Source organism: Cynocephalus volans, chromosome 2 (assembly GCF_027409185.1).
Source record: "Cynocephalus volans isolate mCynVol1 chromosome 2, mCynVol1.pri, whole genome shotgun sequence".
NCBI classification, from domain to species: Eukaryota; Metazoa; Chordata; class Mammalia; order Dermoptera; family Cynocephalidae; genus Cynocephalus; species Cynocephalus volans.
In genome coordinates this window covers 209870896-209895045 of record NC_084461.1, presented here as the reverse complement: position 1 = coordinate 209895045, position 24150 = coordinate 209870896, and the positions used below count along the sequence as shown (strand labels likewise).

At 45.8% G+C, this 24150-nt stretch overlaps 1 protein-coding gene across 3 annotated transcripts in view; it reads left to right on the top strand.

The window, feature by feature from the left end:
• The first annotated feature begins 10940 nt into the window (after window positions 1–10940).
• KLHL22 (kelch like family member 22) overlaps window positions 10941–24150 on the top strand; it is a 28873-nt gene continuing 15663 nt past the window's right edge. Inside the window, exons 1-4 of one of the 3 annotated variants that reach the window (XM_063086215.1) lie at window positions 10941–11011; window positions 16099–16365; window positions 18436–18601; window positions 21980–22698. In XM_063086215.1, the coding sequence (XP_062942285.1) occupies window positions 16139–16365; window positions 18436–18601; window positions 21980–22698 (1112 nt within the window). In that variant the 5' untranslated portion in view covers window positions 10941–11011; window positions 16099–16138. Of the gene's footprint in view, window positions 11012–11452; window positions 11818–16098; window positions 16366–18435; window positions 18602–21979; window positions 22699–24150 lie in introns of those variants that run through there. The other 2 variants (XM_063086216.1, XM_063086214.1) reach the window with 2 other exon arrangements.

Genomic DNA, 24150 nt, shown 5'->3' with positions numbered 1-24150 from the left:
ATGGAACCAACCTAAATGTCCATCGATGGATGACTGGATAAGGAAACTGGTATACATACACCATAGAATACTACTCTGCCATAAAAAAGAATGAAATATTTCCATTTGCAACAACATGGATGAGACTGGAGAAAATTATTATTATTATTATTTTTTTTTTTTTGTCGTTTTTTCGTGACCGGCACTCAGCCAATGAGTGCACTGGTCAGTCCTATATAGGATCCGAACCCGCGGCGGGAGCGTCGCCGCGCTCCCAGCGCAGCACTCTACCAGGTGCGCCACGGGCTCGGCCCGAGACTGGAGAAAATTATGTTGAGTAAAATAAGCAAAGCACAGAGGGATAAATACCACGTGTACTCACTCATATGTGGGAGCTAAGATAGAAAGAAGGAAGGAAAGAAAGACCACAGTAGTGCGTTGGACTTGCAGAGGGAGAGAACATTCCTTGGGCTACAAAGTGGAGTGGGGGGGAAAAGGGGAGGGAGACAGAGGTTGGGGATAATTGGGTGGAGGACACGGGGTAGAAATGCACTTCGTGGTAATGGGTATGCTGCCAGTATGAATCTGGCCCTCACATCATGGGCATGAGGGGTGACAATCAGCTTTGTATCTCATGAATACTCATAACTAGTAAAAATTTTTTTTTTGTAAAATTAGTTCTACATCAGAGCACCTACATCACCTGCTACAGGTCATTTCACAGTACCCATTTGTGGACGTTCACTTTGATTGTACTGTTACCGGCAGACCTGGCTCAGCTTGCCCTCTCACACTAAACAAATGACTTGAAAGTCCAGAAATTGGTGTGAGGGCTGGAAGATTTATTCAGATAACTGTCATCTGGGGGATGACCAGGCTAAAATCATCCCACCTTCTGGTGCCTGTTCTGGGGCTTATAAAGGGGAAGAGGCAGGAAGATGAGGTAAGGGTCTTTGTTCTGTGAAAAAAGTGGGAGGCTGGAATCAGCAGATGGTCTGAGTTAGATGTCATGGTCCCATGATGGATTGGGAACTTCAGTGTAAGAGAGTCTGCAGTCATCTTTAAGCCCTTGATGTTACCTCGGGGTTGGAGTCCTTATCTCCTAGGGAGAGCTCAAGGATAATAATCTCAGTCAAGGATTTCTAATTAATGCTGATGCAGTTTTCTTTTAAGAGGGAGAGTTTATAATCAACTAGGTTGTCTTGCCTCTCTCTTATATGTCCTCTTGTTTGCAGCTTAGAGAGGTAAGAAAAATGAGAAACTTAATTTCAGTCCTTAATTGTAGGTGCACAGCCTCTGAAGTAAACCAACATAAGAAGGGGTGATTTCATCTTCAGGCAGTCTTAGCCATATGATCAGTTTCTCCATTCCTCTGCTAACCTCAAGGAATTGATGATTATCAGTTCCCAAGTTATGGATGACTGAAATTTTCTTCTTGGTCTAAGTTACCCCAAAGATGGCAGTTTTTCTGGCGAGGGTCCCTTTCAGTGCTTTTTCACAATTAAAAATATACTGAAAGAAATATCCTTCTCTATGCTGTCTCGCTGGGGGTATTTCTCTAATATAAATACCCAGAAATGGAATTGTTGGTTTGCAGAGAGAAGCACTTTATATTTTAGTTAACTGTTTATATCTACTACCAAGCATCCTCTGTATTAGTTCTCAAATGCTCCAGCATAACAAATTACACCCCAACTAAGCAACCTAGAGCAACCATGATAAACATTATCTTTTGATACTGAACCCAAGTCAAGATGCCTGCCCCAATCAAAAACAAACAACTCAAAAGTCAAATGGTAAAAAAAAAAAAAAAAAATTAAAGGAAAAAGAAAAAAAATGGTGAAAATATAAGTCAGCTTTGTTCGTGAATACCTGAGGAGAGATGTTAGGCTAACCCATCTCTCTAGAAAACCGGAAGGAGAATGACCAGACTGAAGCCATCTCAAAGACTCAGATTTACTGAGGGGGTTTTAAAGAGGAGATTGAGGGAAAGGAATGTGGGATATGAAAAGCAGGAGGGAGGGGGATGTGTAAGAGGTCAAGTGCAAATTCTCACCAAGGCTCCAGCTGGCTTTTGTTCTCATCCTTGATGTTAGCTTAGGGTCCTGCTTTGGGGTGGATCAGCATAGCTTTATCCATGTCTTCCTAGGTCTCTCAGGGTCTGGATAGTGTGTGTCTCATGGCAAATTTGCAACTCCAGGCTTGTTACTGGATGGCAGTTCCAGATTCTTGGTCAAACCGTGGAAGAAAATCTTTTACGGGACCTAGCCCGCATTGAAGGGATGAGTGAAAGAAAAGGAAAGCGGGAAAGACAGAGGGAACATTCAAACAATAGGACTTTATTGCAAAGTGAAAATATGCGCAGAAGTGTGCGCAGGCATCCGCCACCAGTGAGGGGCGCCCCTGGATTACTAAGGGGAGTGTTTATATGTTGTTCTGGGACGGTGTGTTTCTCTGTCCTAACTAAGGGGAGGAATATTTGGCCATGGGGGAGGATCTAGGGTAATTAAAGCCTGATGCACGTTTGCTGCATCAGCTTTCTGTCACGCATCCCTGAATTTCTGAAGTTTCTGGTCATGCGCAGTGAAGTCACTTTTCCCTTAACTTTGTCCTTTCTGGTCTAACGTCTGGGGTGGGAGGTCGTCTGCACTTTTGTTCCTCCTAGTGCGCAGGTGCGGTGGTTTTTGTAATCTGCAAAGTTCCCGGTGCAGCACTCTGATTGGTTGGGTGATTAAGCTGTCCTCAGTGCATTATGGATTCATTAACTGCTAGTGCCATCCAATATGAATATTTATGAGCAGCTTCCCTGGGGCGTGACCTTACTCTGTCCTGCCTCAGGCTGACTGGAAAACAATTTTACATTTACGTAAATAATGTCAACTTGCCCTCCAGAACCGAGGTTCAGATATCAAATAACCATGGGAAAAGTGGGAACTCAAGAGAAATGCATGCTAAGAAAAAAACTGTCCTTTTTATTTTTCCTAAAGCCCATGCAGTTTTAGGTCCTAACATGGCTTCAGTCCTGCTTAGTCCAACACTTTCACAGTTTCTGTGGGTCAGGAATTAGGAAAGGTTTGGCTGGTTGGTTCTGCCTCAGAGACTCTCATGAAGTTCCAGGCAGATGTCAGCCAGGTGTACAGTCATCTGAAGGCTTGAGGTAGCTAACTCATGCTTTCAAGGTAGCTAACTCATGGCTAGCTAGTTGGTACTGGTTTTGACCAGAGGTTTCCGTTCCACAGGAACTTCTCTGCACTGCTTGAGTGTCCTTATGACATAAGAACACATTCTAATTGGAATTACATAAATAATCATATTGCCACTAAACATAAGAATATTCACAAATAGTTTCTGAATTCGGGAGGGATCAGGTGGGGAGAAAAAATATTTGTTTTATATTTGTTTACAAAGGTATACTTTACCAAATTAATGTAAGGTGTAAATAGTATAAAAGAAAAAAAAAAAAAAAGGTTTCTTAAGAACCAGCAAAGTTTCAAACAAAAAGTCATCCTCGTCAGTTTGTTCAGTTCCATGTAAATAATTCCTGTTTTGTTTGATGTTGGGTCAGCAGTTTCATGAACCCATCAGTTACTTCCTTAGAATTCTGGAAATTCTTACCCAGTCCAATGACATGATCTTAAAGTTACCAGAATTCTGTTGTTTCAGAGTACCAGTCACAGTCTTTTCCGTGAAACTCTTTGAAGAAGAAGCAATTGCAAAAGCTTTCAGGAAAGCATCAGAGTAAAACAATTACCTGTGTGTGGATGACACGATTTAAAATGGTCATGGTTAAAGATGTGATGAATATTTATTACAGTGATGCAATTGATAAGGAAATGTGGTTATTTCTGTGGCATGCAGTATTTTAGCACAATAACTGAAAATTTGACTAGTAACATTATACCAGGACATATCAGATTTTTCAGCATTTCATACAATTTTTGAGACACTCATATAACTTAAAGATTTAGCATCATTTATTTTACAATGCTTCCCAAATAATTTAAAATATCAAATAAGCCTAATTAGTTTAATATCTCCCTTTTACAAGAGAGAGACAAATCCACTGAGTCTTTCCAAGGGCTCACTGGAAAGTCCTAAAGTTAGTTCTAGGTCAAAAAGACTTAGTTTAAAACACTTGATCAAATAGGATCATAGGATACTGTGAAACAATACCAAAGAGAAAAAAGATTTTAAAAGTAAATACTGAAAGTTCCATAGTTGTAAAAAAAACCCTTAGCTCTTTTAATATTAAAATAACTCAGTTATCTTACATAATGAAACCTAATAAAGACAATCCAAAGCACAGAAAATTATCTTGATAAAACACAAAATCTTTGTTTACTAGTACAGTTACATAATCTCTTATCAAAGCAGACCAATACTCCAAGAAAACTTTGTCATTTTAACAGAGAAGACTATCGATCTCTGTACCAGCCAGCCGACAAAAAATAAAAAAAAAAGAGAAGCCAAATTCTAGTTTTGCCTTAGTGTACTACTACTAATAAAGCTAGTTTGAAAAAAATCTTATTAATAAATCCATACAGCTTCAGCCAACTTTGATAACAGAAGATAAGATTCGTTTTCCAATATTCCTTTTTCACAAATCTTTTACAACCTTTTTTTTTCTAAATCCATCAGGTTTTTCTTTTTTCTGCCCTGTTATTTTTCTCATTATGGAAAAACCAGTCAGTTTACTTTAGTATAGAATCAACTACTTCTTTTCCCTTAACAAAAAACACATCATCACACCTTAGAACTTTCCTTATTAAAAATACTTCTCTTACTTTGCTTGTATATTCTGCATACAAAATTGTTTCATTTATTATTTCTCATAGTTTTGTTTCTCCAGAAAATCCAGAAAAGAATTATTTCTTGTAGTTTGAATTACATATACTCTTTATAATTTTAATCCTTAACAATTGTGTACTGTCACATTACCAACATTCATTAGATTAACACTATTTCATGATTTCTAGAAACATGTGCTCCCCATAGTATGAAGTATCATGTTTATTAGCAGACCCAAATATATTTTGTCTTTCTGTAAAATTTAAGAATTCAAAAGTAGACAAACCTCTGCTTAGTAATTAATGTTTTAGTATTATATTTTACTTAGAAATGATTCAGACATTTAATGAATATTTATTACTTAACTTAGCATAACTTTAAGGCTTCAAGTTACAAAAAGGATTTTTGAAACTATTTTTAAGTAAACATATTTTAAAACATAATTGTTATTGAAAAGTTTTTTGTAAATGTTTATTCCCCTTATATCTTATTTAATTGATTTGTTCATAACAATTATGCTCATATTGCTCATGAAAATTTCATGAGACATTACTAGTCATCACCCTAAGTTATTTTTTTGACAAATCAGGTGAGTATCGAAAATATCACAGGAACAAAGAAACTAAAAAATTAAACATGGTTCTTCTCTCTCGCTCTTTCTCTTTTTTACTTCCATGCATCAGGAAATTTTTTCAATTGAACATTTTGCTCTGAGGTTGAATTTATAATTTTATGATGTTCAACATCTAGTAGAGATAACATAAACTTGTTTGAGTAGTCGAAAAATTTTAAAACTAGTTTTATTTACTATAGAATATACTAGATCATGTGAACTAAAATGCATTTGGGTTAGTTTCTATTTTTCTGAGACTTTTAGAAATAATTTATGTGAGCACTCATTTATCTCTAAGCCAATTTGAACAGAACTCCTTTAAGGGATTTAAAAAATTAATTTAGTAATACCATCTAAAGATAGAAAAGTATCATGTATACATAATTTAGAAACATACATACATATATGACATATGTACACATATATAGACATACATAAACATACAGACAGATGCAAAGATCTCACAGCTCTCATTCTAAAATTTTAGTCATGATTCAGTAAAACGTAGTAATACAAACTGATTTATCTCCTCTTATATTTTTATCCAAATTGTGTCTCTGACAAAAGTGGGACACATTAAGGTTCATATGGCTAAACCTTTATACTAATATTTATGAAAAAGACTTTTTAAGATTTTTCATTTGTCCAGTTTCCAAATAGTTACTTTTTTCTCTTTTCAGCCTCAGGTAGTTGCTTTTGGGGGGACTTTGAGCCCCTGAGAGAGGGGGAGGATAGAGTTTTAAGTGACTGAAGGGTTGAAGTGGACAAAGTTCTGGCAGGGGTGGACAGAGGGATGGAGGACATCAGGGCTTAAAGGTAGAACTATCAAAGGAATCAAGAAACTATATGGAAGACCAAAGGAGGCAGAAGAAGAAAGGAGGAACAGAAGCAAATGGCCTAAGAGGAGCCAGCTCGTGGAGATCTTAAGTTTCCCAAAGAAGCCAGTGAATTTCCACATTATCCTTAGCAAAGATCATGCCAATAAAAGAAGCAGACAGAGCGGGCAGAGTAGGGGTTCACGAAGAGGAGTTTCAGTCAACTAAGATGTTCCCATAGGAGAAGCAGGATCCAATAGAGAAAACAGGGGACTTTAAATACACACAGGGGCTGGCTGGTTAGCTCAGTTGGTTAGATCATGGCCTCACAACACCAAGATCGAGGGTTTGGTTCCCCACACTGGCCAGCCTCTAACACATATATATGTGTATATAGCCTGAATATGAGCTTCCGATTAGGCCATCTTCTAACCATAGAGCTCTAGGAAAAAAAATTCTTTGAAATATCTTAATGATCAATTTTTGGTCAGGACAAACAGCAAATATTCCCGGCAGTATTGAATATTTTTCCTCCTTTTCTTTTTTTAAACCAAAGGTATCTACCAAGTGACTCAGAACCAAAAGCAATAAGCATTTTATGACTTAACCATGGACAAAGAAGACATCTTCAAAAGAGGGTGCAAACATGCAGTACTCCCAAGATCCAGAACCACTTGGCAAAGACTATCAAAAGAAAGAAAGGACCTTTGTTACCACAGGTGGTTAAGATTTCTAGTCTCCTAAGGAACACTGGACACCTCTAGTCACAGACCCACTAATCTGTGACACTGGGCAGGCGGCTAACCAAGCAAGGAAGGTTGAGATGACAAAAACCCTTTATGGACTGGGACCCCTCATTACAGACTCATCTGAGAGCTGGCACAGTCAAAGAGAATGTTCGGGCTCCCAGGCTATTCGACTGTGTGCCTGATGGAAGATGACAGTTACACACTCTGGCTGGGAGAAAGTAGGGAGAATCTTCTCATTGGTCATAAAGTTAAGCTGTGAGGACACAAAACAAGACAAACAGGACAGATACAGCTGTCCCTGGGAGGGAAAGAATCAATGACAAATGGGTTTCCTCAAACCAGATTTAAACAAGAGTCACAATCCTAACACATTTTTCTCCTGCTAATCTAAATTTAGGAAGGGACAAGGAGTTTTTACCCTGCACTCTCGACCAGGAACCACAGACAGAGATCCAGGAGAGCTGACATTGGGAGAAATTTTAATCTTTCGTTGGCTTTTTATCAGTTGTCCCAGGATCTCATCTGCAGGTTTCAGAGCAAGTGGGATTTCTTAGCCACCCCAGGTTGAGCATTAGAAACTGCAGCGGAGAAAAAGTAGTGTCTTTTCCTTACCCATGGTAAGGTTCATAGTTGACACCCCTATCACAAAAGACAGATAAACAAGAGAAAAGCATACCAAATTTTAAAGTTTCACATGACATGGGAGCCTTCAGCAATGAAGAATGGAAGACCCAGAGAAAACTGTGTCTTTTTATGTTTGGGTTTGATGAAGAACAGATAGTTGTGTAGAAGTGTGATTAGACAAAAAGGGAGTATGACCTAATAGTAACAAACTGGGGGAACTTCGAAAGGCCTGTTTGTTCACATTCGTCTTGGACTCTCTGTGTAACATTCCTTTCTTCTGGGTTCAGGGCAGGACACCTGTCACTTCAGAGTCTTCAGGAGAGGTGGTGGGAGGATGTCAGAGAAGCCCTTTTTTTTTTTTTTTTTTAAGATGACCAGTAAGGGGATCTTAACCCTTGACTTGGTGTCGTCAGCACCACGCTCTCCCAAGTGAGCTAACCGGCCATCCCTATATAGGGATCCGAACCCCTGGCCTTGGTGTTATCAGCACCATGCTCTCCCAAGTGAGCCATGGGCCGGCCCTCAGAGAGGCCTTTCTGCCTCTGCAGTTTTCTCAATTTCCTTCAGATTAAAATACTCAGTATGCCAAGGTGCCATATTTTGGGGTAGCATTTCCTGTACCCCATCAAGTGCCAGATCCTGTTCTGGGCGCTGGAGATACAGCCATAAAGGTTCCTACCTTTAGGGAATGGAGGTTTCCCTAGGAAGCAAACACATCCATGGGAGGATACCCGAATATCCCTGTGGCTTCTGAGGCCTCCTTCTGTCTTACCACTCCCCTTCTCAAGAACTTTCCAGCAGGTGAGCCACTGACCTGATCTGGGGTATATTTTGAGATGGTCTCTTTAGCTCAGGGACGTCTGGGAAGTGTCCCCTCCCTGAGTCTTGACCACCCCCCATCCCTGCTCTGCCTGCCTACACCTCACTCATCTCCATTTTCTCTCCACCCACCAGCTCCTTCCTTCCACCCTGAAGATGACTCCTTCAGTCTCTCCCTTCTAGCTATGGTCCCATCTATCTTCGTCTCTGAGGCCAGGCCTGTCCCTGCAATCTTCCTGTCCTCATCTCCTTTCACACCTCAGTCACTGCAGGCTGGTCCTGCCACTCTGAGGAAAGGGCTTCTGCAACCACCACCAAAGGTCTCTGCCTTTTTTTTTTTTGACCGGTAAGGGGATCGCAACGCTTGGCACGGTGTGGTCTGCACCACGCTCAGCCGGTGAGCTCACCGGCCATCCCTATATAGGATCCAAACCCTCGGCCTGGGCGCTACCACTGCCGAGTGAGCCATGGGGCTGGCCCCAAAGGTCTCTGTCTTAATCTGATTCTGCTGCTGTAATGAAGTATCTTAGACTGGATAATTTACAAACAACAAAATTTTTTCTCATAGAGGTTGGGAAGTCCAAGATCAATGAACTCCAGATTTGGTGTCTGTTTAGGGCTCACTCTTGGCCTCAAAGATGGTGCCTGTTGTGGCATCCTCAGTTGGTGAAAGGGGTGGGTGAGCTCCCTTACACCTCATAAGGGCACTAATCCCATTCATGAGGGTTCCATCCTCATGATCTAATCACCTCCTAAATGCCAATTCCAGCCTCCAGAGGGTAGGGTCTGGTCTCCAACTTTCCCTTCAGGCTCAAAATTCTGACAACCTCCCAACTGCTCATTTTATGGGAATTTCACCTCCATGCCCTTTGCTGACACTGTCCCCTGCCTGGAATGCTTTTCCTGCTCCCAAGAGTCCTCTGTTACACAGCTGGAGGGGAGTTGCCTCCTCCAGAAAGCCTCCCTAGAAAGAAGACCACTCCCATTGGGAACCTAAAGATCCCTAGAGAGCAGTATCCCTAAAGATGATCCTGCTGTCGGGCCCTTGTCTGGACCCTCATGCAGCTCTCTAGGTTCAGCCAGGACAGCGTTTCTCTTTCATTTTCCTTTTCTACATTCCCCTCCACCTTCTTTTTTAACCATTAGTCATCTCCAATCACATCCTTCCACCACTGTTCTCCCCACCCTCTACAGCCTCTCTCAAAACCACAATGTGGGACACTCAGACCCTACCCCTTCTATCACAAGGTTCTGTGGCTTTTAACCTCTGGGTGCAGCCATTACAGATGTGCCTTGGGGGACGGCATTATCTTGGAGGTGAGGCAGGGAAAAATGAATGCCAAGAGCCTCGTCATGGATGGCTGGATCCAGGCTTTAAGACTGGGAATCGGATTTACTCCAGAATTTCAGTAAACAGGAAAACTAACACCTGTTCACACTGGCTGTGTTCATCTATTCTCCCCAGTACCCAGCAGAGGGCGTGCGACCTTCAGAGGCTTAAGGGAAGTGTGAACGAGTGAGAGAGAAAGGAAGGAATGAGTGAGCGAAGGAGGGAACGAGGGAGTAAAGGAGGTGTCAAAAGACAAAATTACAACAATTTTTAAAGATCTCAGTTGGCTTATTGTGATTCTAGAATCAGGCAACACTTCATTCTATAAAACAGTATACATGTTCCAATGAGCCGAGCAGAGGAGGTTGGTTTATAGAAAGAAAAGGCTGAAGAAAGCAGAAACAAGGAAAGAGAAGTGAACTGGTCATTTAAAAGTTACTTTCCTTGTAAGGTGGGGACAGGGAGACAGAACAATAGAAAAACGACTGATTAGTTAACATTAGGTTACTGCAGGCTGTCCTTTTTGAGCAAGGATTAAAGCAGAAGGAATTTCATTATTTGCCTATTGAAGGTTTAAACTGGCCTGTTTAGGAAATTGGCTCTTTCACTCTCCTGATTTCTCTCAAGGTCAGACCACAACTTAGTTTAGGTTTGGTGACATTGAACTTACCAAGGGCGACTCCATTTTGATTTGGGGGCCTAATGCAGGAGCTTGCTTAGTCCAAAACAACGGCTTCCTATAATTTTTATTTAATGGAAGGACGGAGGGAGAGAATGAGTGGGTGAAGGGGGGAAGGGAGGGAATGAGTGAGTGCATGACAGAGCCAGGGAGGACGACAACGACAGAGGAATCAGTGAAGGAGAGAGGGAATGAAGAAGAAAATGGATTTACACGGCGCGACCCTCGCCAAAACGCATTCGTTCATTTAGTCACTCATTCATTCATTCGCTTGGCCCACCAGGTTCCAGAAGCTGTGTCAGGTGCGAAGACGCAGGCCATCGCCGCGGAGGCATCCCTTCTCAAAGCGACGGAGGAGAGCCACCGACGCAGGAAGGCAGCTCCGGCCCGGACCCCATTACCCCAGCCCCGGGCGGGCGGCGTCCTCCCCCTGCGTCCCCCGCCTCCTCCCCCCCGTGTCCCCAAGGCCTCTCTCCGCGCCCACCGGCGCCTGCGCGGCGCACTTACGTGACGGCCAGGCCCCGCCCCGCCAGGGTCCCGTGTGCCCCGCTCCCGCCTCCCGCCTCCCGCCTCCCGCGTCGCGCGAGTGTGCGGCCTCCGCTTGCGGCGCACCAGGTCAGCTGCGAGGCGTGGGCCGCGCGGGCCGGGCGGCGGCCGGGCGGCGGGGGGGCCCGGGGAAAGCGAGCGGCGCGGGGGACGGGGGCGCGGGTGCGGGCCGGAGGCGCGGGGGCGGCGGCCTGAGACGGGGCGGCGGCCTGAGACGAGCCGGCGGCCTGACGTGGCGGGGGCGCGGCCGGCAGGACCCCCGGGCGCAGCCGTACCCGGAGCCGACGCTGCTCCGGGGCCTCCGCGCGGCTGCAGGCCGCCCGGCCTCCTCGTGCCGGGGCCGGCCCTGTTGCCCGCGGCGGGTCCGAGCGCGGCCTTTCTGAGACCCTCGGCGCTACACGGGCGGGTCTGGGCCCGGCCGCCGCCACCTGGCGTTGGCTCAGACCTCGGACTGGCGGCCTCAGTTTCCTCAGCCGCGCGCCCAGGCGGAGGGTCAGAGGCTGCAGCCGTGAGAACCGGTCTCGCCAGCTCGTCCGGTTTTCTGAGAGAAACCGGAGGTCGCGCTGTCAGTGCAATGTCGTCCGGTCGCGAAGCGTCGGCCGCCAGTTCTGACTAGGCGGGTCCAATAGAACGGACCTGGGGCCTGGGCAGCGGGGGCGCCACCACTTTCTGCCCGGCTTCTCCGCGGGGTTTTCCTCGCCCTTGGTGCACCGAGATGCTGCAAGTCTGCTCTCTGGAAGACCCATTCCAGAGCGCACCCGAGTGGGCACCCTCTGAAGGCTTCGTCTCTGAAAATGAGGAGCCACTGCCTCTCTCCTCTTCCCGAGCTGCCCCCATTGCCTTTGTTGCCTTTCTTCATGCTGCTAAGGATTGGGGTTCGTTGAGGGCAGACACTGCTCGTTTGGGGGCCCTGCAGAGGACTGAGGGTGTCTATTCAGTAAATGGTGAAGAGTTGAAAATTCCTCTAAAATGATTTTGACTGTCATCCATGAATTCATGAAAATTCATTTTATGTCCTTCAGTTTGTACCTACTTCGGACATAAAGCTTCCTTTCTGCTCCCCCCTAAAGCTATGAACAGCACAGAAAAGAGGGACCTTTCTTGGGATGTCTAGAACGGGGATATTATGGGACTGGGAGGGAGAGACAATCTAGGGAAGGGCTTTGGGATAGAGTAACCCTTTCTCAAATGAAAAGGGGGCGAGGGTCCACTGAGTGAGCTCCAAAGAGCATTTTTTATCCTAGAAAAACAGGCATCAGGAAAGAATCACAGAGAATGTGCTGCATGTCGACTCAATTTTTTATTTTTAAAAATATTGTCAATTACAGAAGTGTACTTAACACTCTAGAATGTTGTTTTTCATCTAAATCAGCAAAGCCAGGGCCGGCCCGTGGCTCACTCGGGAGAGTGCGGTGCTGATAACACCAGGGCCCCGGGTTCGGATCCCGTATACGGATGGCCGGTTCGCTCACTGGCTGAGCGTGGTGCTGACGGCACCAAATCAAGGGTTAAGATCCCCTTACCAGTCATCTTTAGAAAAAATAAATAAATAAATAAATCAGCAAAGCCGAAAAATATTATTGGTGAGCTAGACAGTAGTCTGAATCACTTTCTTGTACTTTGTTGATGGGAGAATAAATTGGTACACCTTTTATGGAGGACAATTTGGTAATGTCCTTCAAATAACAATATATGTTAAAATCAGAATGACCCAGTAGTTCTATATCAAGGATATTTTCCTCAGATATTTGCTACATGTATAGCACATCTGAATGATTTTCAGTGCACAACTGTTTGCATTAGCAAACAATTGGAGGAAACCCAGGTGTCTCTCACTAGGATTGGTTAAATAAAACCTGTTTATCCATACAATGGACTGTGGGAGGGGTATGAAGTTATATGCAAAAGCTAATAAAAAGGGGGGAAGGAATGTTGTAGATTTACAGATTCACCTGAGACTCCAAGAGATATCTTTTAGAAGGGTGTACAGGAAAGTGGAATAGTAGTTTCCTCTGGGAGAGGATCTGGTTGGGGCATAGGTAGTGGGGCAATTTAAATTTTATAATATACCTTTATGTGCTTTTTAAGTTTGGGTCATGTTAATGTATTACAAATTCCAAAATACATTTGAGAATTGTATTATTAAATATTTCAAACTGACAGGAAAGTCCAGGAAATAAAATATTTCTATCAGATCATAATGTTTTGTCTTATATGATTTGTTTTGAAGAAATAAAACATTCCCATTTTCCTTCCTGGAGATAATCATGACTCTGAATTTGGCTTTTATTATCTATAAGCAAATTGGATGCTATTGTTCTCAAACATTTTTTTTCTTTTGGCAGCTGGCTGGTGTGGGGATCCAAACCTGTGACCTTGGTATTATATGGCTGCACTCTAACCAACTGAGCTAACCAGTCAGCCCTTGTTTTCAAACTTTTTGTAAACAAAATTGTGCTATATGTATTCTGCAATTCACTGTTTTCTCTCTGCCTGACCTTGAGATTTTTCCAGGTTGATAACTGTAGCTTCAGTTCTAGTTTGCTTATTTTAACTGTTATCTAGGGATCTGTTGAATCACTGTGCCATGACACCTGTTCTCCTGAGGATGGACATTTTGGTGGGCCAGTGCTTGCTTTATATATGTGCTCTTAAATGTTGTTGCACTCTGTGCTGTGCTTTTTCACAGCAGGGAATCAGTCTATTTTTCTTCACACACCTCCCAGCATCTAGCTCAGTTCCTTAAATTGTGCTTGATAAACCTGCTTTGCTTGCTTAAGGAAGCAGTCTTCCTGTTTTACCGTACTCGTTCTTGCAGTAGGTATTTAGGGAGTAGCTGCCATCCATCCCTTCCCAAGAGGGCAGAGGGACTGCTGTGTTCATAGCAGGGGAGGACCCCACATTGGGGCTTGATGTCTGTTGAGGCAGTCAGTCCTTAAAGTCATCCCCAGAGAAGAAGGCCTTCTCGTCTCCATGGTCATCATGGCGGTCATGAGGAAGCTGAGGTTTGGAGATGTGGGCCAAGTGCCCAGAGTCTGTGGTTAGCAAGAGGTGCAACCAGCCATGGGGGTTTTGAGATGTGTGTGAGATAAAGCCTCAGCCCTCAAGAAGTCTGAATCTCCTTGTGGTGGGGAGATAAGACAAGTTTGAGTAGTGGAGCATGTTTGTTGTATTCTCAGTATGGTGAGGGGGAAGAAGTGATTGAGCTAGACCATGACCATTGTGGGCTATGAGAGACAGAAAGGTCTAAAAGGGAGATTGAAAATGTTCAGAGGATGAGAGCTGTCCCTGTGGGTTTAAGAACTTGTGATGGGGTAGGTGAAGTAAGGCTTGAAGGTAGGTTTTGAGCCAGGTCACAGGGAGCCCCAAGTGGGAGGCAGTTGGGAACCACTGCTTGAGAAGTCAGATGGCACTCTGAGGGGCATTTTGGGAACTCCGTGCAGCCTGGGCAGAGGAACCTGGGGAGGATGAGGCAAGAGGTAGGGAAGCTAGTTGGGGCTTCATTGGTGCAGTCTGACTTAGAATGTTGGACATGGGAGTAAGGGGGTGGCTATCTGAGACAGGTGAGAAGGAATCAGAACTACAGAGTCTGATAGGGCAGAAGGGTAAGAAAGGAAGAGATCATTGAGATCATGAGGTTTCTGAAGTGGAATTAGTAGTGGCACCATTAACAAAAATAGACCAATTGGGAGGGCTACTGGTTGGATTAGGCACTGAGCTGGCTGTGTGATTGGCAATGAATGCTCTTGGGAAAGAGGGGTGGGCTGGAGCAGGATGTGTCAGATAAAAAAAAAAGGAAGAGGTCAGACAAGGAGGACTTGTCAGAGGGCAGAGTTTCCAGGTAAAGGAGAATCCTAAGTGAGGTGGTCAGCAGAGGATATGCGTTGGCTCTGGCCATCTCTGGAGCCTTGATGAGAATCCAGTGTGGGAGGAAGGGGTGCATGGGTGGACAGAGGTCCCAAGTGCGGGAGGCAGATGGGGGATGGAGGAAGGCCCACAGGAGAACTGAGCATGTTTAATGGGAAGCAGAAGACGATCCAGGAAGAGAAGGCAGTGGAGGGAAGGTGGTGTCCCTGAGCCTCACTAGTAAGGGGGAAAACCTCTTCTTGGCAAGTTTTATGTTAGGATCTATTTTGCATTTTTTCTTTTAAAGATATAATAGGAAATTGGAGAAGAAACACATTGTGGGGAAGAAAAAGTGGGGTAACGTGGAGAAGGCAGATGTTCACAGCCTTGTTGCTGACTGGCTGTGCTGTGGCCTAGAAAACATGCGGCTCAGCCACACCTCTCTGGCCATTCTCTGACCGTAGCAGCCAGCTGTCCACAGGCACTTCTGGTTTGTTTGAAGTCTGTAGCAAAAGTTTGTTCGCAGTAGGTTTGTTTTACTGTTTGGGTTTCTGAGGCTCCTATTCAAAATCAGTTTGCATTTTTTGAGCATACTGACTTAATTATTTAGAAGGTATCCTTGAATTTAAAACACAATGCAGATGATCTTGAATGGACTAGATCTAGTTGAAGTTACTGTGCTTGACTCTCAGAATCTTGCTAAAAGAAGTCAGGTCTTGTGCTTCCCCCTGCCCCCAGGCAGGGAGGGTTCCAGTGTTGGAACCCTGCCCTAGGTCTGGGTCTCCAGAATATCACTCAGGCCTTGCCATTTTTGTGTATCCGTTCCTTTGAAAGGGATCCCAATTTTGTTCTTTCTCAATGGCAGAGAGGAGGAGCTCTTGAGATACCTGGTATGTGCTGGTGCTCTATATTCACTGTTTTACCAATTTTAGAACACAATTTTTGATAAAAGTGGGTACTTTTATCTCCCTCTTCACAGTTGAGGAACCCAAAGTTCAGGTTGGTTTGTGATTCGGTGGCAGGGCAAGCCGCCAGCTGGGCTCTGTCTGTCTCCCGAAAACCCTTCTGTTTCACTGCAGTGCTGAAGGAGATAAAATGGGATGGGGAATCTTGGGGATGAAGGGACACAGAGTTGGACCAGAGGTGGGAGGAGAAGGAATTAGGAGGTTTGGGACTACAGAAAGCACAGGTGGGCTGGAGGGAGGCAGAGGCGCAAGATGAGCAACAAGTGCCACAGAGCGCAGAGCTGGCCAGTCGGTACATGGTGGGGGTGCTGCTGCCCGCTCACTCCCTGTCTTCTGTTTTGCCAGCCAACAGCCGCAGGTGGTGAGGGCTTGTGCGGCTGTCAGGATGGCGGAGGAGCAGGAGTTCACCCAGCTGTGCAAGTTGCCCTCGCAGCCCTCCCACCCACACTGCGTCAACAACACATACCGCAGCGCACAGCACTCCCAGGCCCTGCTCCGGGGGCTGCTGGCTCTTCGGGACAGTGGGATCCTCTTCGATGTTGTTCTGGTTGTGGAGGGGAGACACATTGAGGCCCATCGCATCCTGCTGGCTGCATCCTGTGATTACTTCAGGTGAGTTACCTACGCCTGTACTTATTTATTTATTTATTGGTGGCTAGCAGGGATCGAACCCTGGACCTTGATGTTATCAGCACCATGCTCTAACCAACCGAACTAACCAGCCAGCCCTTCACCTGTTTTTATTCTATTTTTTATTTTATTTTTATTTTTTATTTTGGTGACTGGCCAATACACGGATCTAAACCCTTGACTTTGGTGTTGTAATACCACGCTGTAACCAACTGAACTAACCAGCTGACCCCCCCATACCTGTTTTTAGATGAAAATAACACCGGTGATCTTGGCTCCATTATAAAGGTACTGCCAGCAACAGTGGCTGGGTCTCCTGCTCGCCTCAGAGCCTTTCCCACTGCTTGTTGTGGAGACTCAACAAGCATGAGAGACAGAAAGGGTCCAGAGTTTGTTTTTGTTTCAGCTGTCCTGTCTCTTGGGCATGTTCTCTTTTTCCTTTTTTTTTTTTTTTTTAAGATATCATGCTTGGCTTTACTTGAAATACGGCATTTTATTTATTTATTTATTTAAAGATAACCGGTAAGAGGATCTTAACCCTTGACTTGGTGTTGTCAGCACCACGCTCAGCCAGTGAGCTAACCGGCCATCCCTATATAGGATCCGCACCCGTGGCCTTGGTGTTATCAGCACCACACTCTCCCAAGTGAGCAACGGGCTGGCCCCTGAAATACTGCATTTTATAAGATGAATCTTCACTGTCAGTTCAGTTTCTTGGTATAAAACAGATTGTCTTTCTATTTTATTCTGACTTCCATCCTCATTCCAACATTTCCATTTTGAAAAACTTGAAATCTATGGAAAAGTCAGAAGAATATGGCATGCACACTGTTTTAGAAGACATTATGACAGCATATCCCTCATTGTCTACATTGCTCAGCACCCAGGAGGAGGATGCCACCTCTCATTTCACACAGGTGGGATGAGGTTCAAAAGGAATGAGGGCTGCCCATGGCCACCAGCAGAGGTGGCATAGGACTCCAAGCCCAGGTCACTACATCCTATTTTATCATTTTGTCTTCAAGGCTTGGTTGCAGTTCTCATTTTTTTTTTTTAATAATTTTATCATTGGAAGTATTAGATGTTAAATTCAATTTTTTAAATTTGGAAAACAAACTTACTTTTAAACACTTTCATTTTCTTTTATATGTGTGTGCGTGTGTGTGTGTGTGTGTGTGTATGTATGTGTATATATATATATATATTTTTTTTTAACTAATTTATTTTTTTCTTACTCAATCTCTCCCCAACCCCTTTCTCCACGACCCCCACCAACCTCTAGTAGCCATAGATTTGTTGTCTCCTTCTGAAATTTCAATGTATTATTGTGGTCTGGTCCTTCCTTCCTTCCTTCCTTCTTAGCACCAACCTATGAGTAAGGAAATTTCTCTTTCTGTGTCTGGCTTATTTCGCTTAACATAATCTTCTCCAGGCTCATCTATGCTGTTGCAAATGGCAGAATTTCATTATTTTTTGTGGCTGGAGTAGTATTCCATTATGTACATATACCACATTTTCCTTATCCAGTTATCTGTCAATGGCCATTGAGGTTGGTTCCATATTTTGGCTACTGTAAATAGAGCCGTGATGAACATGGGAATGCAGGTATCCCGTCAACATGATGATTTCCATTCCTTTGGGTATACCCAGAAGTGGGATTGCTGGATCTTATGGTAGAGCTATCTGTTTCCCATTAATTCATTCTTTTAAAATATGCTCTGGAGTTGCTGCTGCTTTGATCTAGGAACTGCACTAATGAATGCAACAGAAAGCAAACTGGACATGGGCCTGCCCTCGTGAGGCTCACATTGGACTCCCTGGAAAAGGGAGGCAGGGCAATTTCTAGGATGGCTGCCCAGACTTGGTCAGGATCCTTTCATAAGATGACTCACGTGTGCAGGCTGTTTACTTAGAGCACAGAGCGGGTCAGCCCGCTCCTGTGCTGGCCCTGTTGCCAGCACTTCATTCCTGTTCTGAATGCTCTTGCTCTTTGCAGCCTGGGCTTCTGTCCTGATTGGTATAACTCCCTTGTCTTGTCTCTTCACTTTGCAGAGGAATGTTTGCTGGGGGATTGAAGGAGATGGAGCAGGAAGAGGTCCTGATCCACGGTGTGTCCTACAATGCCATGTGCCAAATCCTGCATTTCATATACACCTCCGAACTAGAGCTCAGCCTGAGCAATGTGCAGGAGACACTGGTTGCCGCCTGCCAGCTTCAGGTGAGGCTTGCTTTGTTGAGTAGGGCAAATCTATACCCAGGGGAGGTTTCTCCGAGATGCCTGTCATGCCCGCTTGGCAGTGGCATTGACATGAGTCTGGGTCAGGAAAGTGGAGACAGCAGCGGAGGACACAGAGCAGGGGTGGGGGGAGGCTCTTGGGTTGTTCCTTGGGAGCTAAAACAGCTGCTCCACATGGCCCCTGACCAGGCTCCTCTTCTGCCTTTGCCTTCTACTCTTTTGCTGGTTCCTTCCCCTCTGCCCGGGTCTTCCTGCCATTGAAATGATCCCACACGTAAGCAAGTGGGCAAACCTTGAGGACGTGCATGTGATGTCCATGTGCTCTGGGGTCTGGCAATGTTGAGCCTCTCTGGCATTGTTATACAGGCACTTTCTTCCTGTCCTCTGTGTTCAGCTGCTTCATCTTCTTAAAACTGTTTTCCCTTTTAAATATTTATTTTCCTACAGAATTCAAGAAGTTTTCTGAGGCTTTGGCAGTGCGACCTGTGTTTTGGAAGATTCTATTGAATCTCAGTGGTGTAAGTGCAGTTACACAGGGCTGGGACTGCAGGTGCCTTTGAGCTATCAGTCTGAGGCCTGGTCTAGGTTGAGTCACCTCTTCCCACATCTCTTGAAAGTGAAACAAAATGCTTCGCTGAGTTCATCATTCTGACCTTATATCAGATGAGAGCGTGTTTGGGGCAATTAGAAAAAACTCAAGTCATAGGGAAACCAACCTGTTTAGAGGCATCTGGAGGCCCCATCCTGCGTGGCAGGGCCAGGGCAGCCTCCCCATGCCCTGTTCTCAGATTGGCAGGTTGGAGGCACTCCATGTGTGCTTGTTGGGTTGATCTGAGCACGCCTCACCTCACCATACTGGCATGATGGGTAGATGGGATTGGCCTTTCTAACAGAAGAATTTCCCCATGTTCTTCTGTTCAGAGATCTCTTCTGTCCCCGTGTCCCTGTCATTGTTGCTTTGGTAACCTTCATCCAGTTCTCTGACCTTTCAGCACTGCCTTCCTCTTAGCTGCCTCCAGAACATCTCCCCTAGCCCAGCTGAGGTCCAGCCATCCATCTCCTCCACACCTGCTGCACTCCTTCCTGGTGCTCCCTTTCCTGACTATATGTTCTGTGTGTCCTGTGACAGTCCTACCAGTACCTTGTGCTCAGCTTCGGTGGCTCCTCAAGTCCTTCCACCTTCTTCATTCCCTATGTCCAAGTTTAGACAAGTCCTTGCCAGTATTGCTTGTAGCCATCTCTGTTTTCTGTTTTTGTTTTCTTCGCTTTGTCTTGGTATCCATTTTCCTATTTCTGCCTTCCTAGCTGATTTCAGCCTTCTCCTCCTCTCTGCATCTATCATGCACACCGACACCCAGTCATCTTCCCAAACACCACTTTCCCTCTCTCACCCATCATTGAGAGGCCTGCAGTCTCTCCCCATCAGTTTGGCCAATGCTCATGAGAGCCCTGGGCTATCTGCCCCATTGCCTCAGAGGCTGTCTGGAGGGCAGTAGCCTGGCTTTGCTTTTAACATATCAGGCTTCTATGCAATATTGTGGGGCTTTGGGGGATTTTTTTTGCAGCTGGCTGGTAGGGGCATCTGAACTGTTGAACTTGGTGTTATCAGCACCATGCAATATCGTTTTAAAGCAACTTTTACTTGGCATACCATAGGCCTACCAAGTCATGTTTGTTCAGGTAGTTGGTGACTATTGGTGGCTTGCTCCCCATGTACTGTGTCCTGCATTAGGCCCGAGATCTGACTCCCAGTGAGACCATCCCCACCTGGTTACCCCAAACAAATGCATTTGTTCCCTTCTCTGAGCCTCTTGGGGTCCTGCAGGGAACAGCCCAAGGCTAGTTCCTCTGTGAGACCCCCCAGCGGAGAGCAGGAGAGAGGCAGCATCACATTGGTGTGGGAGGGTTGGGCTCTTCTCAGGGAGCTGCTGCTTGGGCTCACTCAGGGCTGTTTGCTCTCACATTCTGGCCAGAACCTGGTCTTCAGGACCCAGGCTCATGACAGATCAGAAAGAGTGTTCCAGGAAGAAGAGGCAAAGCAGAAGCACCTGCTGAGGGATAAAATAGATGGTCAAGTGAAGACTTTCAGGACCTAATAAAGCATCATGGGGACATCTCGTGTAGGGCACACTCCTGCCCAGTGATTGGCAGGTGTCCATTTAGCCCTTAGCATATCATCTGGCAAGCAAGCATTAGATGTCTTTTGAATTAAAAAAAAAATTTTTTTTAAATGTCTATTGATAAGTTTCAAATACCACAAAATTACTCTATGTATAAAGGTTAATTCATTGGTGATGCTGGATAAGTCAGGTATTCCCATTTTAGAGAAACTCTAAAATCCTATTTTCCTAAAGAATTTATCAACACCTGGTTTGTTACCCCAGGCAGTTTTCCCTAGAGCCCTTCCTTTTATTCTGCTATGCTTTGACTATCTGATCACAGGGTGTCTAACAGGGGCCCACAGGGCCTGTGTCCTAATTCTCAGCTCCCTCCCACTTGAGCACCAATCTCTCTCTTGCCCTCCTTCCAACCCACTGGTGTTTCCGTAAGGTTGGGAGGGGATGAGGCAGGCCACCTGGGAACCCCTGCACTCACTGGAGTCATGTGGCCCCCAGGACAGCTTGCCAGCTTATCAAGACTCCTGAGTCAGGTTTCTGGGATGGGTGCAGGGCAAGTGTCTGGAACCCGCTCTGAGCATGTGGGTGAGTGATACAGCCTGCTCCTGGGGAAGTGGGTGGGGTTGCTGGGCCTGTAGCTTTGGCTGAGCCTCTGGCGTGGGAGTTCTGGCAGGAGAAAGGAGCTAGGTGTGGTTTCAGTCCCAGTGCTTTTGGAGTGGCAGTCTCTTCTAGAGAGCCCTGGGGGAGGAGAGTGCAGAGAGTGGTCCTGGGTCCCTTCCAAACCAGGGATATCTGACATGGTGACTGGTGACCATTTGTGCTGCTTCCTGCTTCTCTGGAGAGCCCATACTTTAATCTAAAAGGCAGTTGACATATATCAAGAGTCTGTTCTGGGCCAGGTAGTTTCTCTGCACTTTAATTTTCAGTGTACGCCACTTCAACCCTGTTTTATAGATGAAGAAACGAGGCTCAGAGAGGTTATAAGCATGCTGCACATCTCTCAGTTGGTACCTTTTCAAGCCAGGATTTAAACCTAGTCAGTCTACAGTGAGCCTCAGTCGTCCCTAGTGTGTCAGGGAAGCTTGGGGACAGTTGTGGAAGGCTTTGCTTTGCTCCCCTCCTCCCAGGGGCCAGCTGCAGGGGGCTGCCAGCCTTGTAAGCTGTCTTTCTGCCATCATCTTGTCTCCCACCCCCAGTTGCTATTCGCCAGCCTAAGCTTGAATGGGTGTCATTCTCTTCACAGATCCCAGAAATTATCCATTTCTGCTGTGATTTCCTCATGTCCTGGGTGGACGAGGAGAACATCCTCGACGTCTACCGACTGGCAGAGCTGTTTGACTTGAACCGCCTAACTGAGCAGCTGGACACCTACATCCTTAAAAACTTTGTGGCCTTCTCACGGACTGACAAATACCGCCAGCTTCCCCTGGAGAAGGTCTACTCCCTCCTCAGCAGCAATCGCCTAGAAGTCTCCTGCGAGACTGAGGTGTATGAGGGGGCCCTGCTCTACCATTATACCCTGGAGCAGGTGCAGGCTGATGAGATCTCATTGCATGAGCCCCCCAAGCTCCTTGAGACAGTGCGGTTTCCTTTGATGGAAGCTGAGGTCCTCCAGCGGCTGCACGACAAGCTGGACCCTAGCCCACTGAGGGACACGGTGGCCAGCGCCCTCATGTACCATCGGAATGAGAGCCTGCAGCCCAGCCTGCAGGGTCCGCAGACAGAGCTGCGGTCGGACTTCCAGTGTGTTGTGGGCTTTGGGGGCATTCACTCCACGCCATCCACTGTCCTCAGCGACCAAGCCAAGTACCTGAACCCCCTGCTGGGAGAGTGGAAGCACTTCACTGCCTCTCTGGCTCCCCGCATGTCCAACCAGGGTATCGCCGTGCTCAACAACTTTGTGTACTTGATTGGAGGGGACAACAATGTCCAAGGATTCCGAGCTGAGTCCCGTTGCTGGAGGTAGGAAAGAGTACCTGGTGGTACATTTGCCTGCAGGTGACGCTGTGGTGCAGGATTCATGGGCTGAGAAGGCTGGGTTGGGGGTATGTTATGCAAGGGTGCATCACCTAAGACCTGCTTCCCTCTCAGCCTTTTACATGAACATCTTGGTTTGTTGGGGGTCCACCTGTGTTATGGAATAAAGTCCAGGTGAATTCAGAGAATGTGGACAGCAATGAGATGAGGAAAAAGGGCACCAAAGCACCTGGATTGCTTTTTTTTCCCGCTTGTCCTCTGCTCCTTCTCAGAAACCCACTTACTCTGGATCCCAGCCTGCTCAGCCTTGTTGGGAAGGGGTTGGGTTGTGAATGCACCAGGCACCCCAACTGGCTGAGCATGAGAACAGGGAAGCCTGTGATTGGCTGAGCATGAGAGGAGGGAAGCCTGCAGCAGGAAGGGTAGTTGTAGCTGGGAAGGAAAGGACCTAGGAGCCAGAGAGTGCTAGATGGGGCAGCTGCTCCTTCTGTCTTGCTCTCTTGAGCTTTGACACATCTTTTCTGCTTTTCTTTCTTCTCTCAACCACCAGCCTGTGGCAGAGGACGGCTTCCTGCTGCCACGCCCAAGTGAGCAGTCCTCAGCCCAGGGGAGTGGTAGAGGCCAACAAGCAATCACTGAGCTTCCTGCTAAATTTCCCCCACTCAGCCCTGTAGTCAGGGCACAAGGTCCCCCAGAAGAAGTAGTTTTCCCAGAGGGGGGTTTGTGGATTGCTGTTGATCTGTAGGATGATTCCAGCTCTTTCAGTCAATTAGGCTATGATCTCACAAGTCCATTGCTTTGGGCAGAGCTAGGGACAGTAGGTCAAGTCCCTGCAGCCTCAGCTACCATTATACTTCAAGGGGCCCCTCCACTGTGCCTTGGTGCATGGGGGAAGTCTCCCCACCCTGCATGCTGAAAGATGGCGCTGCTGAGAGATTGCCAGCTGCTTCTGGCAGCTGTGAGCTAGGTGCTAAACAAGCCCTGTTTATGTTTCTGTCTTTTGAGGTAAGGGTGGTGCTGTGGGTTGAATGTGACCCTTAAAGATTCATGTGTTAGAAACTTAATCCTCACTGTACCCATGTTAAGAGGGTGGGAAGTCCTATTATGGTAATTGAAAGGTGAGGCCTTTAAGAAGTAATTAGATTGTAAGAACTGTACCCTAGTGAATGTATTAATCCATTGATGGTTTAATGGATGATGATGGGCAAGGTTCAGTGGCTTTAAAAGGAGAGAAAGTGAGGAGGTTAGCTCTCTCTTGCTTAGCCATTTGCTATGTTATACCCTGTGTCACTGTAGAGTCTCACCACCAAGAACCCTCACCAGATGTGTTTTCTGGCCTTTGGACTTCCCAGCCTCTGAAACTAAGAATTAAATCTGTTTCTTTATAAATTGTCCAGTTTTGGGTATTCTGTTATAAGCAGCCAGAACAGGCTAATA